A 19,686-nucleotide genomic window follows, 5' to 3' on the forward strand; every position below is an offset into this window, starting at 1 on the left:
GAATCCCAAAACTGACTGTTCAACTATCAGCACTCCAATCTCTACTCACAAAGCACCCAGAAAGACTGATCCATATATCTTTTAACTTTTCTTTTGTGCTCACTGTTCATTTCGAATCTGTGAGTATGACAGTAATTGCTTGTTTTTGCATTTAGTAACTAAAACTCACTCTGTTGTTAACTCAAGAAAGCCTGGTTAAACTGTTGCCTCTTAAAACAAAAGAATAATTTGACCAGGGACAAAGATATCCCTGGGGAGATGACCTTTTCTCAATCAAGCTTGTTGGGACTAACTGAGTGAACTGAAAAAAACCCTGAAAAACCTGTTCATTCCTCCTTGCCTGGGATCTGGTTATAAGAGCAGTAAGTACATCAACAGCACTGTTAGGGAGAAAGGTCCAGGACTTTAATCCAATTATAGTGAAGGATAGTTCCAAGGACATGTAGCTTGGAGGAAAACTAGCTGGTAGTGGTGATCCTATGTCCTATTAGGTGGCAGAGATCATGGGTTTGGAAGGTGCTGTTGAAGAAGGCGAGGTTAGTTGCTGCAATGATACACATTGCTGTTCTTTTTTAATGTGATAAGTGATTTGGCATTTCTCTACTATGGAGTTCAGTTCTGGACATACGCACTGACTAATCCTTTCCATACTAAAGAACTAAGGACAGCCAATGGTTTAACTTGAATTTGCCTGTCTCACTGCGTATTTGTTTCAAACTGGTATTTTTACATAATAGTGCCATTAAGCCAATCAGATACAGTTCACCACTGATTCCCATTTCAACCCAACAACAATAAGACCAGAAGGTATGGGAGCAGAATTAGGACATTCAGCCCATCGGGTCTACTCCACCATGGCTAGCTTGTTTCTAAACCCCAGCTTCCTGCCTTCTCCCCATAATCCTTGACCTCCTTACTAATCAAGAAGCTACCTTCTTAATGACTTGGCCTCTTACTGCTGCAATTCATCACGCTCTGGATGAAGTCCCTCTCATCTCAGTTCCAAAGTGTTGTCCCTTCACTCCGAGGCTGTGCCTCCAGGTTCTAGTCTCTCCTACTAGTGAAAACACCTACTTCATGCCCATTGCCTCCAGGCCTCTCAATATTGTCAGTTTCAATGAGATCCCCCCACATTCTTCTAAACTGCAATGAGCACAGACCCAGAGTCCTCAACCAATCCTTCATTTCCAGGATCATTCTTGTGAACCTCCTCTGGATCCCCTCCAATGCCAGCACATCCGTGCCATTGGGGACGGCACGGTGGCACAGTGGTTAGCACTGCTGCCTCACAGCGCCAGAGACCTGGGTTCAATTCCCGACTCAGGCGACTGACTGTGTGGAGTTTGCACGTTCTCCCCGTGTCTGCGTGGGTTTCCTCCGGGTGCTCCGGTTTCCTCCCACAGTCCAAAGATGTGCAGGTCAGGAGAATTGGCCATGCTAAATTGCCCGTAGTGTTAGGTAGGGGGTAAATGTAGGGGTATGGGTGGGTTGCGCTTCGGCGGGTCAGTGTGGACTTGTTGGGCCGAAGGGCCTGTTTCCACACTGTAAGTAATCCTTCCTTAGACATGGACTTAAAACTGCTCACAATATTCCAAACATGGTCCAACCAGAGCCTTATATACCCTCAGCAGTACACCTTTGCTCTTGTACTCTAGCCCTCTTGAAATGAATGCTAACTTTGCATTTGCCTTCCTAATTGCCAACCGAACCTGCATGTTAACCATAAAAGAATCCTGAACTAAGACTCCCAAGTCCTTTTGTGCTTCACATTTCCAAAACCTTTCACATTTAGAAAATAATCTATGCCTCTGACACTGGCATTCAACATGTGTCAACCTCTAAGAATCCTCATGAGACATCTCTGATCCACGTACAGCACGATTCTGCACTTCAATACTGTGGCAGAAACTATTGTTGTAATGCCACAGCAAACACACTTTGTGTTCAGAGCCACAGACCAGGCTGCACCTTGGGGCTGCTCACTTTGCTCTCTTGGCTCTCTTGGCACTCACTCACTCACAATGGGCTTATCTGGATGCCCACAGAACCCCTGCCTTGTTATCATCTTTCCTCTCAGCCAAGATATCAGGCTCACAATGTTGCAGCACGACTTGGCAATTTAGCTCAGTCACAAAGCCAGGAAGCTTGACATGGTTGTCAGCATTCCTCTGTCAAGTCAAAGGGGGTAGAAGAGTTTTGTTAAAGGGGGTGTCCCAGCACAATAAGTCAAGGGCAGCCTCCTGGGGTTTGGAAATGGTTAGTAAGCCTCTCAGGGCAATTTGTGTCAGGATTCTTTTCTCATAAAGAGGGAGGAGCCAAATGACAGGCAGCTCACTATACATCCTGACTCTTGGTGCACTATTGCAGGCTATTTTCCTCCTGAAGTGACAGATAGAGAGAGAGAGAGAGAGAGAAAGAGAGAGAGTGTGTGTGTCTGTGTGTGTGAGAGAGAGAGAGAGAGAGAAAAAGAGACATGCATTAAGGGAGTTGAAAGTGGATGGCACAGCTATATTGTGCGGTTGGGGTGGTTGGCCAAGGTGGTTAGCACAGAGGGCATGTTAGTCATGTCGAGGGTGGGCTTGGTGACAGCAAGTGGAGAAAGGCATTAGCGAGATTGGTAGAGTTTGAGCCTTGATGAGAGGCGAGTGCAGTCGCAATGACATAGTGAGTATGAGAAGATGTGTTTCTTAAACTGGCAGAGTTGAGAAGCTTATTGACCTTCTCCCTGCGTTGCTGTGTGTTCCTCCAGAGACAGCTGAGTCTGCATTGACCCTGGAGACAATCTTACACCAGGGCAGCATGGTCTGGTGTCATGGACTCCACTGCCGGTCCTGATGAGAACATTTCCCACCTCTGCATTGCCCCATCCAGCAGGATCTTTTTATAAACATCTGCAAAACAGTTTATGGACCAGGCCAGACATCCTCAAACATTTAAAGAAATTAGCCCAGACCCTAACTTTGCTAGTTGTTTTAAGCAGGTGTAAAGCAGATATTCTAGTAGAGATGCCACTGGTCAAACTACTTAGTTTTAAACAAAACAGAATTTATTTACAAGATTATTATCAAATGAAACACAAACAAAAGAGAAGTGAATACAAAATAACTTAACCTATCTGAAAATCCAACTTAATTATGCTGTCCGAATACTTGCAACATTCCCCTTGGCGCAAAAGGCACAATCAAACACAGAGTCTTACAGGAGAGCTTTCAGAGAGAGGTTCAGCATGGTTCTGCTTATTTCATGTAGCCTCAAAACACCTGACTGCTTTCAGTGAATAGCCAGACTGCTAAAACCAAACTAAACCAGAGAAAAGCTGAGCTTTCCCCTTTCATTGCACAAGTTTTTTTTAAAAACTTGAAAGCCTTGTGACTGAGGCAGTATCTGTTAGTTATAATCAAACTGGCCTAAAACCCTTCAAACCCAGACATCTTGGCCTCTGTGCTTTTACGACCTCTCTGAAAAATGACAAGGACAACATAACCTTGTTAAAGCATCATCATGATAGGGTGCCAATTTTTCCTTCTTTCCCAAGTCATTGAGCCATTGAGTGTACTTAAGACAGAGATCATTAGGTTCTTGATTAGCAAAGTTACCAAGGGTTATGGGGAGAAGGCTGGAGAATGGGGTTGAGAAACATATAGCCAAAATCAAATGGTGGAAGAGACATGATGGGCCAAATGGCCTACTACTGCTCCTATAGCTTATTGTCTATATCTTATATCATGTGCATGTGTCAAGTAGCATGCCTAGCAGCTCTGCATTGACAGTGCTTATCTGGGTGCACAGTGACCTTTCATAGATGGCACCAGTTCCAGGAATACTGGTGAAGTATCCCAGCAGTATCCCAAGTTGCTCTGGCTACAGTGAGAGGTAAAATGGAGCTACAATCAGACAAGAGGGTGACATGGGGATGGAGTAGATAGTTAATGAGTCATGTACAGTAAGATGCATTGAAACAATTTTCTCACAGAGAGAACCCACCACAAAACTCAATGAAACCGACACTTGCCCAAAAATAAAGATTCAGTCCTGTTTCCTTTTGTTCTTTCTTTCTACACCCCAGAGCGTTCATCATGTAGACATGTATTCCTGATCATCCTGACATCTACCTCAATTAGAAGGAAGGAAGATATCAGAGGAATCAGGGATGTGGTGATTGTAACTAGCCAAAAAAGGCAACAGTTACTACTGAGGAGTCATCCTGCTCCCTGCCATAGGGAAGCTCATTGCAAGCATTCCCCTCAACCGCTTCCTTCCAGGAGGTGAGGAACTCCTTTGAGACTCGATACAATTTCCACCCATCGAGAGGCAGACTTTCACTGCATGGCAAATTGTAGGTAATGGCATGGCATAAATTACTGCACATAAACTTTGTGACCTCTCAAAAGGCTTTGACTTTGGTCTAAGGAGTATCCTCCTCAGATTTGGTCTACCTCAGAAATGTGTGTGACTATCTTCACTATGAATGGCATGATGGCTCAGTAATTAGCATCAGGGACCCAGGTTCAAGTCCAGCCTTCAGGCGGCTGTCCATGTGGAGTTTGCACATTCACCCCATGCTGCATGGGTTTCCTTCAGATGCATTGGTTTCGTCCCATAGTCCAAAGACGTGTAGGTTAGGTGGATTGACCATGCTAAATTGGCCCAGCTGGTGGCCAGGGATTAACAAGCTAGGTGGGTTAGCCATGGGAAATGCATATAGGCATAAGGTTGGGGGAGAAGTTTGGATGGGATGCTCTTTGGAGGGCAGTGTAGACTTGATTGGCCAAATGACCTCCTTCCACACTGTTGGGATTCTATGCCTCTACATACTTTAAAATGGCATACAAACTGTGATTCTCACCAAAGTAACCACCACTCAGTGAAAACTGAAATTAATCTTCATGGCATCATTGCACTAAATCTCTTCTCCATTTCCCTTGCTGCAATCCTGGACCTCATCTCCAATTAATTATCCACAAGTATGGAGGCAATTTACAGTGCAGGCAGAACCGAGTTAACCCATGGTGCCTTTAATCCAAAACCAAACACACTCCAACTTCAGCCATTGAGTTGCAGTTGTCAGATGACATGCATGCATTCTCACTCAGAAGCTGAACTCCAGGACATAATCGATGGTTTTTCTAAAGTACGTCCGAAAATGTGCCATACAGAAACATCCCAGAAAACTAAAGCCCTTTTGTAAGCAGTTCCAAAATCACTCTCCCTGTTGACTAAGGTTAACAATTTTATCCTGGGAAATGTGGACCAATTACTATACCTTGGGAGTCCCTCTCAACAAAAGCATACAGAGCTTACAAAATTTATCATTGCCTCAAATGTGCCAGCTTAGCCTTCAACCAACTGAGGAAAAGAGTATTTGAGGACCAGCATACCAAACCTAAGACTAAGGTCATGGTTTACCAGGCAGCAGGGATCCCCATGCTCCTCTATGCTGCAGTGACCTAAGCAATCTGCAACTAGCACCTCAAAACAATGAAGGACCATCACCAGTTCCTTATAAAATCCTCAGAATCAACATATCCAGCATCAAGGTGCTCATTACTCAAAACCAGCTCTGCTGAGTCAGACATGTTATTTGTATTCCTGACACCAGACTCCTGAAGTAAATGCACTACTTGGAACTCAATTGTGATGGGAAATACCATGAAGACAACAAGGATGCTTTAGAAACATCCTTAAAGAATCCCTGAAGTAGTCAAATACTCTGCTGATTCATGGGAGATCCTGGCTTTTGACCAATTCAAATGCAGAAGGCTCATTCAAGATGGCAACATAGAACATAGAACATAGAACATAGAAGGATACAGCGCAGTACAGGCCCTTCGGCCCTCGATGTTGCGCCGACCGAGTCCTACCTAACCTATACTAGCCCAATAACTTCCAAATGCCTATCCAATGCCCGCTTAAATGAACATAAAGAAGGAGAGTTCACCACTGATACGGGCAGGGCATTCCATGAACTCACAACCCGCTGTGTGAAGAATCTACCCCTAACATCTGTCCTATACCTACCACCCCTTAATTTAAAGCTATGTCCCCTAGTAACACCTGACTCCATTAGCGGTCAAAAGATATTGTTGAGAACATGCAGAGGCAAAGTCAAGGCAACAGGAGGAATGCACAAACCTCCAAAAAACCCATCCATCCAACTCTTCAAGCAGGGCCTGTCCCACATGTGACAGAATGTGCAGATCACAAATTGGATTTTTCAATCACCTTGGAACTCAGACTCGAGAAGGAGCATGTCATGCACGATTTCAAAGGGCTTCCCAAGGAAAGGGTGTTGGCTGAAACATTTGAAGAGGTGGTTTGACATAATATCATAAGACCATAAAATCAGGAACCTGAATAGGCCATTTGGCCCTTCAAGCCTGTTCTGCCATTCAACAGGATCATGGCTACTCCTCGCATCCATTTTCCAGCCTTATCCACAATCTTGGGACTCTCACAATCTTAGACATTCAATAAGGAATCCAACATATTGGAAACATACATTGAAAGTCAGCACCTTAAAGGATTTACATATAGACCTTAAGGGGTTACTAAAACTATAAACCTAACTTGTGACAGACTTTTATTGACCTCTTGTGTGCATCCATTTTGGGTTCTGAGCTGAAAGCCAATCCCAAACAAAGAGTCACAATAATGCAGGAAAGCTGCATACAATGGCTACAGCCATCTCAGGAATGCCTATTAGATTATGAATCAATTTTCATTATTTTTTATATAGCATTTAAACATTTAATTGGTGAATTTCTTTATAAATACATAAAATAAAATAGTGTGGGCCATTTGTGCTTTCAAAATTCCTTCATTGATCTTTGACCTCAGTTTCACTTTCCTATCTGGATCATATCCCTTGAAAGTCCAAATATCCATCTTAGCTTTTAATACACTCAATACACTTAGCCTTTAATACAGCATGGAAACAGACCCTTCGGTCCAATAAGTCCATGTGAACTCAATGACAAAGGATCTGCGGGCCTTTGAGGTAGAGAATTCCAAAAATTCAAAATCTTCTTCTCGTTATCTCTGTCCTAAATGATCAAATTCTTATCCTGCCATCATGCCCCTAGTTGTAGATTCTACAGCCAGTGGGAAAACAAACTCTCAGCATCTACCCTGTCAATGTTTTCATGTACTTATGTTTTCATTGTTTGTGGGGACAAAGGACTGTACAGCCCCTTTCCCAAAGCATTCTTGATGCTTAGAGCCTCCAAAGTTTCAATTCAAATATTTCAAAAATATTAACTTTTTACTTTTTATGTCCAGTATTTATTGTTTACTTCTGTTGTGCATTTAAAATTCCACTGGGTTTGCTCATTAAACATATCCCTTTCAAATAAGATCACAAGATGACTTAAAATAATTTGCATTCATCAATGGTAAGATACAGACAAGGCCACAAGGATTATAAAAAAATAGCAATACTGTAGATGCTGGAAATCCGAAACACAGCAGAGGATATTTGAAGCACTTATCAAGTCAGCCAACATCTGTGGAAATAAAAGAAGTTAATATGTCAAGTGGTTCGTCCTTCGATAGTTGTTGTGTCTGTGACTTAACTTCAGTCACTCCACAGATGTAAAGATGCAATGAATATTGCTCCGAAAACCTTAAACTGAAGCTTAAAGTGTGAATGATAATAAATGAACGTAAGTAATCAGAGATGGATTAGGGAATTTTGTTCCTTCACGCTGCGCTACAATTCCACACAAATAATGACTGATCCCAACTTTCTTGTCTGTTCCCATATCCCTTGATTCTCTGAGAGATCAAAACTATTCCTTGGTCTCAGTCTTTAACATACTCAACAACGTAGCATTTACAATCATTGTGATAGACAATCCCAAAGAATTTGAATGGGATTGACAAAAAATTGAAATTGACAGAAATTGACTTGCAATCCCAGGAACGTCTTAGCTTCTCGGCAACCTCTGCCTAACTAGTGGCACATCTTCGCTCACAAAGACACAAGCACGGACACATGTATTATGTCCATAAATCATCAACACATTGGTAAGATCAATTAAATAAGCATTGCCCCTTGGAATATTAGCTGTGACTTAGTTAACAGTTGGGGCATCAAGTTGAGCTCATACAGGATGATGGTGAGACCTCTTCTGCTTACTGTGCGCAGTTCAGGTCACCCTGTTACAGAAAAGCTATTAATAAACTGGATAGCTCCAGAAAATATTTACCAGGATGTTGCCGGGAATAGAGGGCCTGAGTTATAAAAATAGGCTGGATAGGTTAGGACTTCTTTCACTTGAACAGAGGAGGTTGAGGGGTGACCTTACAGAAGCTTATAAAATCATAAGGGGCATAGATAGGGTGATTGGCAACTATCTTTTCCCTAAGATGGAGTGTGGAAGTGGGTTTCAAAACTAGGGGTACATTTTTAAAGTGAGAGGAGAAATATTTAATGGCAGCAAGTGTTTTGCCCAGGGACTGGTTAATATGTGGAATGAACTGCCAGAGGAAGTGAGTGATGCAGGTACAGTTGCAACGTTTAAAGAGCATTTGGATAGGTACATGAATAGGAAATTTGGGCAAATGGAGACAAGTGGGACTAGTTTAGTGGGAACATAGTTCACATGGACTTAATGGACCGAAGGGTCTGTTTCCATGCTGTATGACTGTATGACTCTAGTATCACACTTGCCTTTGGAATAAAAAGGTTCCAGTTCCCATTCCAGGGTTTGAGAACAGAAACCAAAGCTGATACTCTGTGTTGAGGAAGCATTGGCTAAGGCCCATACTCACCTTTTCTTAAGGAGAGATGTAAATGTGTTGGAGGCAGTTCAAAGGATGTTTCTTAGATTGATACTGAGCTAAGTAGGTTGCCTTATTAGGAAAGGTTGGACAGAACAAATTTATTTTCACTAGAGTTCAGAAGATTGAGGGGTGACTTGACTGAAGTGGCTAAGATCCTGAATGGTCTTAACAAGGTGGACATGGAAATGATGTTTCCTCTTGAGGGTGAGTCCAGAATTAAAAGACAATGTTGAAAAATAATGAGTTGCCTTTTAGACAGAGATGGAAATTCTTTTTGCTCAGAGGGCTGTGCAATTTTGGAACTTGCTGTCTCAGAAGGCAGTGGAGATGAGGTCATTATATGTTTTTAACGAGAAGGTAGCTGGATTTTTGTGAGGAAATGAAAACAATAGCTGTCAAGAGTAGATGAAATTATGGAATTTGGAACACCATCAGGTCAGCCATGTTCATACTGAATGGTAGTGCAGAACTGAAGGATTGTACAACCTATTTATGCTCCTTACTTGTACATTTGTATGAATCTGTACAAGATCCAATTACACTAGTTCACCTAAGGATGGGGAAGTTATCCCCAGTGTTCACCAATATTTAGTCCTCAACCTACATCTTAGAAGGAACAAATTATTTAGTTATTGTCACAGTGCTAGTTGTGAGAGTTTAACTTGCAAACGAGCTGCCATGTCTTCTACATTGCAACATTTACTACACTTCATTGGCTGCAAAACAGTTTAAAATACTACACAAATGCACAGATATGAATAAAATATGCACACTTCAATCTGGAAAGCATTAATGCAATTAGGTCCTGTCATTGAAATCCCATCTACTATAACTGAACACTGAGTACTTGAAGTGGATATCACAGATGGACTTAAGGAGAAGCTAGATTAAGGAGAAAGGAATAGAAAATTACATCAAGAGGAACAGATAAAGTAAACTGAATGGGAGGAGGTTGCTGTAGATTGTCTACACATTAGGCCAAAAGGCCTGTTTTTATGCTGTTAAATTTAATGCAGTCCAATGTTATTTTGGATTTATTAATTTGTCTGGTCCTTTTTCACTCTTGGGGACTGGGCTGCACTGTTCGCATCACTGCCAGTCTGCAGGGCTCTTATAAGGCCAACTTTGCTTAACCTTGTCAGCTGTTTCAATGTAATGTTTAACTTTCTGGGCAATTAACAATCCATTCTCAAACCCGGGTGTCTCAGCTCTGAAATATGTTAAAGGAGATTTTAATGTATCCCTATGCATCCCCCTCTCTCTGAGTCTCAATTCAGAGAGTGAACACAGTTGACCTTACCGGCCATCTCCATTGATTTCGAATTTCTTTGCCAGCATCTCACACTCGTATTCATTCAAATTCATACACAATTCAGTCAAGATATCTTTAAACTCTTCTTTGCTGACAAAGCCAGTGCTGTAAGGGTCAAGCTCCTGAAATTCTTTTCTAAGATCATCCCACAAGTAGTCCACCTGCAAGTTGTAAAAGTTAAATCAACAATGTCAACTCGGCTTAGCAACATTGCATTATGTACCAGTACTTATAAATCCTTGTGTAAATTTAAACTTTGGATGTCCACATGTTAGAAACAAACTGTAAGCAGCATGTGGAAGCAAGATAAGTTTTGATGTAATACAGCCCAAATTTCAAGATTTCAACAAAAATCAGACCCTTTGGTGCAAACAGTCCATGCCGAACATAACCCCAAACTAAACTAGCCCCACCTGCCTGCTCTTGGCCCATATCCCTCCCATCCTTTCCTATTCATATTCTTATCTAAGTGCCTTTTAAATACTGTAAATATATCTACATCCACCACTTCCTCAGGAGTTTCATTGCACATGCAAACCACCCTCTGTGTAAAATATTTGCCCCTCATGTCTTTTTTAAATCTCTCTCCTCTCACCTTAAGAATGTGCCCTCTATCTTGAAATACCCCATCCTAGGGAAAAGACAACTGCTATTAACGCTGTCTATACTCCTCATTATTTCATAAACTTCTGTAAGGTTGCCTCCCAACCTCCTACGCACCATTGAAAACAATCCCAGCTTATCCAGCCTTTCTTTATAAGTCAAACCTGCTTCATCCTGGTAAATCTCTTCTGAACCTTCTCAAGCTTAATAATATTCTTCCTATCACTGGGCCACCAGGACTGGACACAGTGTTTCAGAAGAGGCCTCACCAATGTCCTGTAACACCTCAACATGACTTCCACCTCATAAATTCAAAGGACTGAGCAATGAAGGGAAGCAATGAGCTCTATCTTTGGAACAGCAATTCTACCAATTCACCTTTGCTCCCACTCTTATAATTTTCAATCAGTTAAATATCATAGCACCAACATTCAAAGTCCTTAGTGAATTATGTTGTTATATATCATTTACAGATTAGATGTGCAGATGACAGTAAGTTAGTCATAGAGTCATAGACATAGAGATGTACAGCACGGAAACAGACCCTTTGGTCCAACCTGTCCACGCCGATCAGATATCCCAACCCAATCTAGTCCAACCTGCCAGCACCCGGCCCATGTTCCTCCAAACCCTTCCTATTCATACACCCATCCAAATGCCTCTTAAATGTTGCAATTGTACCAGCCTCCACCGCATCCTCATTCCATACACGTACCACCCTCTGCGTGAAAACGTTGCCCCTTAGGTCTCTTTTATATCTTTCCCTTCTCACCCTAAACCTATGCCCACTAGTTCTGGATTCCCTGATCCCAGGGAAAAGACTTTGTCTATTTACCCTATCCATGCCCCTCATAATTTTGTAAACCTCTATAAGGTCACCCCTCAGCTTCCGATGCTCCAGGGAAAACAGCCCCAGCCTGTTCAGCCTCTCCCTGTAGCTCAAATCCTCCAACCCTGGCAACATCCTTGTAAAGCTTTTCTGTACCCTTTCAAGTTTCACACCATCTTTCCGATAGGAAGGAGATCAGAATTACATGCAATATTCCAACAGTGGCCTAACCAATGTCCTGTACAGCTGCAACATGACCTCCCAACTCCTGTACTCAATACTCTGACCAATAAAGGAAAGCATACCAAACGCCTTCTTCACTATCCTATCTACCTGTGTCTCCCCTTTCAAGGAGCTATGAACCTGCACTCCAAGGTCTCTTTGTACAACAACACTCCCTAGGACATTACTATGAAGTGTATAAGTCCTGCTAAGATTTGCTTTCCCAAAATGCAACACCTCGCATTTATCTGAATTTAACTCCATCTGTCACTTCTCAGCCCATTGGCCCATCTGGGCCAGATCCTGTTGTAATCAGAGGTAACCCTCTTCGCCGTCCACTACACCTCCAATCTGCAAACCTACTAGCTGTACCTCTTATGCTTGCATCCAAATCATTCATGTAAATGACGAAAAGTAGAGATAGTTGCACAGGGGCTTTAAAAAGGGGAGGATGCTCTCTGAATCAAAAATAGATTCTCACTTTGGCACGAACACTGTCCACCAGGATATCAGATGCACAGTTGAGGTTTTTTGAACGCATTCGAAAGTCGCAGTCTCCTTTTCTTGGAGGGCTGATTTTGGCATTGGGAAAACAAGCAGATTTAGGGGAGTGACCAAAATGCCTCACAAACTCCAGGAAGTCCAACGTCTTATCCTGGTTGGTGATCAGCGTTTGCCAAAGCTTCCGAATCTCACCACGAGTTACTTCTGGGCAAATATCAAACCTGGTAGGGAATAGGAATGAAAATAAACTGAGGCAGGTTGACATCTTTAGAAATAAAGCAGCAATGCTATTTTAAACAATGGAGATATGTGGCCAGCAAAGATCTCTAAAATGCACTGCATGCCTTTTAAATATCACCATAATAATATTGTGAGGTGTAATATCTCCATTTCACCAGTTCTAATCCCAATTCACATTGCACACCAAGTTACCGTTTCAGAAGTCGGTACATGGTTTCATGGTTCAATCGCCTTGAATTAATTTCATCCAACTCTTCAAATTCTCTCTCAACCTCTTGGTACTGATTACATAACAGCGTTTTAATAATCTGGAAGAGCTGTGGAAAGCAAAGAGAAAAATAAGAGAGCTAAGTCATCAGGTTAACAGCAAACTTGTAAAAGTTCCTGAGTAAATGTGGTCCAGTCCTGCATTTGTAAACAGGATACACAAAGTTTAGTTATTATATTTGGGGTTTTATTTTCAAATAATTCTTAAACCTGTCAATATTTATCACTTTAGTAGCTGTCAAGTAATAACCTATTAATAATTTTGAGGCCACATAATGCATTCTAGTTACCTAATTGATATTTGAACAGGGATAGTGATCACAGTTAACTAGTTAGCACTCAAAGCATTTATATGCTATTCACTTCCAAAACAGGTGAGAAAATCTTAACGATGATTGATTTAGAAATAATAGTCCAACCTTTTGAACAGGATCTTACCTTCTGAGGTTTGGGACCATTTCCCAAACCCAATGCCATGGTAAGATGCCATCTGCTCTTGGAACTGGCCAACTGACAGTTGACCATCCTTAACTTGAATGGGACTGCTGGAAGCAATGGAAGCATTCAGGGGAGACTGCCTGTACAACAGGAGAGGTGGGCTTGCTGCTGTAGGTGAATGACTGTAAGAACACCTCAAGGTGTCCTCTGAACATGACTATGGATAGCTACAAGACTATCATGAAGGAGGATGGGCATTTCCACTGGATGTCCTGCAGCCACCACTGCAGTCATCAGTGTCATGTCTCTGGTATAAAGAAATTTAAAGGTGGGGGTGCCTTCAGCCATCTACCAGGCTGTGGTCTCAATGCACAATCTGTTTGCCCTCCACTCATTGCATTTCTAATAATCAACAACCTCCACTGCTAGACACATCTAGTGCCAATGCCATCCCAGTACTACTAAGGATGCCCAGAGGCAACAGTGTGGTTTTGAGATGATCTAGCAGCATCTTTCTGAGACTGCTCCCCCAACCCTGCCTCTAAAGCTGCATGGATGTGGCTGCCAAGATTCCACCCTTTAAATTCATCCCCCATATGAAATGATATTAAAAATATACCTGATCTGGAGTTCTACCATTTCTTCTGTCTTCAACCAGCTGGTTGGATAACTCATTCTCGTGAAACCCTTTAGGCCTTGATATCTTCTCATCAAAAATGCTAGAAACACCTTTCCTGTCCAAAGTGGATATATTAACTATTATTGACAACTGCAACAAAATACAACAGCAGAATCTTCCATTGTCTCTGGCTAGTGGTATTCAGGGACTTGAATTGGGAACTTCCCTAATCATAAATGTAACATATATGACTTAGTATAGAACATAAGTAGTTTTCACATGATATTAGGAAAGGTTAAAAATGAGTAGACTTCATAGATAGAACAAGATCAGAGAGATGAAGGGACATAATCAGCTCAGTTGGGTGTACAACTAGTTTGCAATGTAGAGTAACACAGACGCTGCAGGTTCAATTCCCATACTAGCTGAGGTTGCCATGAAGGCCTCTCCTTCGCAACCTCTTCCATTACCTGAGGTGACCCCGTTGTTAAACCTGCCATCACCCACCTTTCTGTCTAATAACAGAGCAGCCTTGCAGTGTGATAGGATCATGGTGATTTTGCCTTCAGATAGATGAGGATATTTGGACTTATGCTGAGGGTACAAGGCTTACAGAGTGAAGCTAGAGTGTGCAGAGGGATGGGGCAAGGTGGAAGATAAGAAATACAGGAAGTAGGCCCACTTAAAGGGGGACAGCAGAGAAACTTTGGTGCATGGGTGCTGACGTTAGAGCTGGATTAGAAGTTAAGGTACAGAAGGAACGACAAAGGAGTGGTGGATGAGGGAGAGGTTCAGGAAGGTTTAAGGGAGATCATGTCTTGGTAGACTGGGGTGGGATTAGCCATTGTACATGGTTAGCAGTCAGTTTTCCCATTCCTGTTCAAAGCAATTCCACTACTGCAACTAGCCAGAACCAGAAGGGAATGTCCCTCAGACCTGGGAAGAAAGAAGGGGCAGGTGAGTTCAGGTAGATGGAGCAAGCAATAAGAGGAAGCAGAGAGGTGAACAAGGGTAGGATTAATGGGACGAGAAAGACGAGAGAATTGGAGGAAACTGGGAAGGCGGCAGGGGAGGAGCAGAAGTCAGTTAAGGAAAGAAAGGAATAGGAGTATGTCATCAGTACTGGGAATGGGATGCATGGGCTATGAAGAAGCAATGTGGGGAGAGGAGATGGAGCCTGGTATTGTCAATTTTGATTGTATGACATCCCATACATCTATTCATGCAGCTTGCTGTTCGACAGCACCAACTGGAAATTAGTCACTCTGTTACTCAACTAGTTGATTCTTGACTGTAAAACAAATGTTTCATTTTACCATATACAAGATATAATTTCAACCAGCTATGATTGCCTTCTTTTTTCCTCAAGTTGCTCACAACAGTGACTAGTTCCTTGAATTTCCAAGAAAATCTAAAAGAGTTGCCAACTGTACTGAACAGAAAAGACAAGTGGAGAGAGGAAAAACAGCAGCAAGCCCAGAAAATCATATTAAATAAAAATATAACCTCCAAAATTAAATGAACTGCAAACAACTGTCAAGGGCTTTTTATGAGAATGTATCAGTTTGGTGAAATAGTCTATTTCCATTTTCATACTGTAATTTTGATATAGTTCTATTTAATAGTAAAAGAACTAAGTAAGAAGAATATTGACCCTTCAGGATTTAGAAAGAACTTAAATAGCGATGAAGTGGATGGTTAAATAACAATAGTGAACAGATTTGTTTTCTTCTTATTGGTTCATAGGAAATGAGTGTCACTCACTGGGCCACACTTATTGCCTGTCTCAAATTACCCAGAAGGCAGTTAAGAGTTAACCACATTAGTTACCAGGTTGCTACTGATCCAACTTTTTAATTCCATATTTTGTTGAATTCAAATTACATCGTCTGCCACTGTGGGATTATTTTAACCTATTCCTTCAAGAACATCAGCCGGGCGTTCTGGATTGGTAGCCGAATGACACTATCACTATAGCATGGTCTCCCTTGAAATGATTGATTAGATAATGTGTCATTCACAAAAGAGGCAAATGTAATGATTGAACACCACCTCATGGACATCCACAAAAGTTCTCAAGGATTCTAAAGCAATAAATTGTCATAGAGGGAAATTACATAACTGAGATGCTGAATGAGTGAGCTGCAAGCATTTATGTTTTTAAATATAATTTGTTCATTGATCTTGGACTGAATTACAGTCTCAAGCTCACATTTGCTGACTACTTCTAATTTCCTTAAAAGGTGTTGCGTCTTTCATTGAATCATTGTAGCCCCATTCTCACAGCCCTCTAATGTTTGTGATGGATGTCACCCAACAATAATAAAGGAATGGTGATACATGTGAAGTCAGAATGTACATTATATCAAGAACAGTTATGTGTGATGAAGTTCACTCAATAATGCTGATTTTTGCTTCCTCAAAAATCATAATCCTTCAGAAACATGTGCCCACACAAAACGCTGTTACCCTTGTCCTAACTTTTCCAAGTCCTGTTAACTCACCAACCCTGCACTTAGTGACCTCCAATGCCTCAATTCTCAACTTTATTTTTGAATTCCTCCACGGCCTCACCATTTCCTAACATAGGCACCTCCTTCAGCAGTGCAACCTCCAAGGTATCAGCAATTTATTAATTCTGGACTCTTCTTGGCCTCTGATTTCAGTTACTCCATGATCAGTAGCAGTGCATTTATCTATCAAAGTCATAAGTTCTGGAACTCCCTCCTTAATCTGCTCCCACTTCTCTATTTCTCTTTCATCTTTATGACCACCCCTTTACTGGCTTTAATGTCCCCAAGTGACTTAGTATTAATTTTTGTTCAATAACAAAAGTAACAGTTTTGGGATGTTGTACTATGTTAAAGGCGCTACATAAATGCATGTTGTTGCTGTCACAGGGCTACGTCATGTTACCAAAGCAAGCTAATATATCTGAGCAGAACTTTGCTCTCAACCGTCATTTCTAAAAATTTGGGAAGCCATTGGAGAATTATCAGCTCTTTCAACATTAAAATACCTTGGTGTAAGTTTGCAAGTATGTCAAGCGATCTTGTCCCACTGACCATATTTAAACAAGGTAGGTCTTGGACTAATACCAAAATTAGCATCAAGCGCAAATGATATGAAACAATCTGCTGTGAAAATTCTTGGGGCATTGATGTTGGAGAGGGGTTAAAGCCTGACTCTGAATTGCATTATCAGTTGGCAGCAACAAAACAATAGCAGGGACACCATTAATGTGGTATACTTACTTATATATAGCAAAAGCAATTTTGGCCATTCCTTATTTGGTTTTAGTTTGATGAACTTATTTCATCTCAAAACAGATGTGAATTTACAGAGAAATTGTTGCATCTGTTATGGATGAGAAATGGTTAAAACAAAAACTAATTAACAGGAGCCCTAAACAAAAAGAACAGAGGATGGAGCAAATTAATTTGAAGTGCATTTCATCCTCCATTTTTCAACCTGAACCAAACTTTTGACCATCACTGAATTTCTACTCATCAAGTTCAGCCTTTCTTAATTAATTGTCATGTGATTTAGTAAAAGAAGCCTTTCTCAACAACACAGCACTGTTCTGCCATCATTGTCTACCATTGAGAACCGTCCATTTAATGGGAATGGGCAGCACCTACAATACAAACAGCCCCTGATCCGTTCATCTCTCAGGTTCAACTAAGGACAATGTTGATGCTCAGAGGAAAGTGACCTCAGTAAGCGTGTGCATTAAAAGTAGTCTGGTCCATAGTAACAGGGGAATCTACTCATTAACATGGCATTGAAAGGGTCTGCACATAAAGGTTATCAGAAAGGCGAGGCATAAGGCAATGGAAGCCTGGTTGCTGATAGAGTCGCCATATCATGGTGTTTGAAAAGGACTGGCAGTTCAACACATCCAACACCTGACAAACTTGACACCAGTCAACCCTACAAGTTCTTATGAATGGAAAAAACAAAAGACATCACTAAATGAGTTTTTCTTGCGCTTGGGTGAACGGTGTGGCTGCTTTTAGGAGGCTGTTAGCTGTTAACGTGGAGGCTTTTGTCCACAAGTAATGACAGACACTTTCCATCTATTTGAACAGGAGGACCACTCGGAGTCTCCACGAGAGACACGGTTACTGGGCGACCCGGGGTCAGGCGGAATTAACCAAGCGAAAACAATATGAAAATTAGCCTGACACTTAGCAAGTAACTGAAGACTTTATCGAAATAATTACCAATTGCAAAATTGCTTCAGAATACCAAATCACAATTGCAAGGGCACAGGGCGGTCACGATTAAATGATTCGTTCATTGTTAATTTATTAATATATGTTTTTTTTCCGCGATTGGCAACTCGGTCTCCATGCAAAGATGCAGGTGTTGCGGGGGAGAAAAAGGACACATTTTCGGAGGGAAAAACTGAACTGTTGAGTCCATTTGCTTCATGCTTTGTGAATCAAGCTTAGATCCTGCTCGAGAGAGGAAAAAAATAAACCGAAGTAAAAGAAATGCATGCTTTCCGATTAACCAACCACAGAAACCTGGCAAGAATACCCTGGCAAGTCGCGTTTTAGCATTCAGGGAGGACATTAAGGAGACTACTTAAGATGTGACAAGTTAGCAAATGAACGCTAATAGTAAAATGTGGTCAATCCGTAATAAATTGGAATAAAGTTCTGTTTGGAACAGCAGCGTACAGCGAAGAGTTGCTGCTGTAGCAACAGTCCATTTTTAAGCGCTTTGCCCTTTCTTGTTTAGAGTTGCCGAAGCTAAACAAAGCTGGTGTGGACTCTATGTTTATAGAGTTTTCTGCAGGGCTTGTTTCGAGACAAAACTACATGCGTTGTTTGTGAAATCAGGCAGCCTAACGATGTACATTGTTCACATAGAGCCATTAGCATTCATTTCAGACCATTTCTGTCTCCTACTGCTGTGTAAAGGGGATCATTTGACATGATTCACATGTGGTGTGCAAATGACCAGGGAGGGGGAAACCGATTAAGCCGGTCCAGAACCGGAGGACCCCGGTCGGTAGTGAAGAAATAATAAGTGGTGGAAAATCTCAAGTCTGTGATTCCCTCTGAAGGATTGCTGACCCGAAACTCCCAGCCACAGTGGGGACTCCGTGTAATACACGACCCTCAGGGAGTGAGGGAAACAGTAAAACATAGATCAGTGTGGCTCAGAGAGACCAATAGCTGGAAAAACAAATGTAACGGAGTTGAAGGGAGACAGAGAGATGGAAAGTGTGTGGGTGTGAAAAGAGTGAGATTTTAAAAATCTTTATGCAGAGATAAGCCGGCCACCGTCCGAGTAGTGATGGTGATGTTGGAGATGGGAATGAATGGAAAACATTGGCAGGGGAGGGGGAAGGGGCTGTGTGTATGGATGAATGTGGAAGTGTAGAATTTATGTTTCTTTTTACTCTGTTTGAGTTGATTGTTGTTTCTGTCTGTTTTTTTTTCTTGAATCGATCTAGGGGGACAGGGAAGTCAGTGTGGGCCGCTCTGAAGAAGCCTCTCTCTACAGCTGTGGCTCAGAGGATTAAGCAGATTCATCCACAAGGCAACATCACACAAGTAGCCTTTGAACAAAAGTCATGGATACTATTAATGATATGGTAATCCTTAATCGAGCTACCTCCCAGTAGTGGTTATACTGACATGGGAAGAATATCTAAGTCCTGGAAGCAGCCCGCGACAACACTGTGCTATTGTTTACGTCCAGCCTGACCAGTACTAACTTTTTTTTTCTAGGCGTTTTTAACAGTCACTTTTCCCCTCTTTTAATAAAAAAATGGAAAACCAGTGCACTGAATCTAAATCGGGTTGGATTTTGTGGTCGCAGTTCCCACACACGTTTAATATCTACTTAGTG

The 19,686-nt window shown here is 41.7% G+C and overlaps 1 protein-coding gene across 1 annotated transcript in view; it reads right to left on the reverse strand.

The window, feature by feature from the left end:
* si:ch211-197n1.2 (EF-hand calcium-binding domain-containing protein 6) overlaps window positions 1-19,686 on the reverse strand; it is a 105,831-nt gene that overhangs the window by 1,925 nt on the left and 84,220 nt on the right. Inside the window, exons 14-17 of the mRNA XM_060833940.1 lie at window positions 13,819-13,933; window positions 12,687-12,811; window positions 12,232-12,475; window positions 10,085-10,257 (exon numbers count right to left, since the gene is read on the reverse strand). Of these exons, the coding sequence (XP_060689923.1) occupies window positions 10,085-10,257; window positions 12,232-12,475; window positions 12,687-12,811; window positions 13,819-13,933 (657 nt within the window). The remainder of the gene's footprint in view (window positions 1-10,084; window positions 10,258-12,231; window positions 12,476-12,686; window positions 12,812-13,818; window positions 13,934-19,686) is intronic.

This window comes from Hemiscyllium ocellatum, chromosome 2 (genome assembly GCF_020745735.1).
Source record: "Hemiscyllium ocellatum isolate sHemOce1 chromosome 2, sHemOce1.pat.X.cur, whole genome shotgun sequence".
NCBI classification, from domain to species: Eukaryota; Metazoa; Chordata; class Chondrichthyes; order Orectolobiformes; family Hemiscylliidae; genus Hemiscyllium; species Hemiscyllium ocellatum.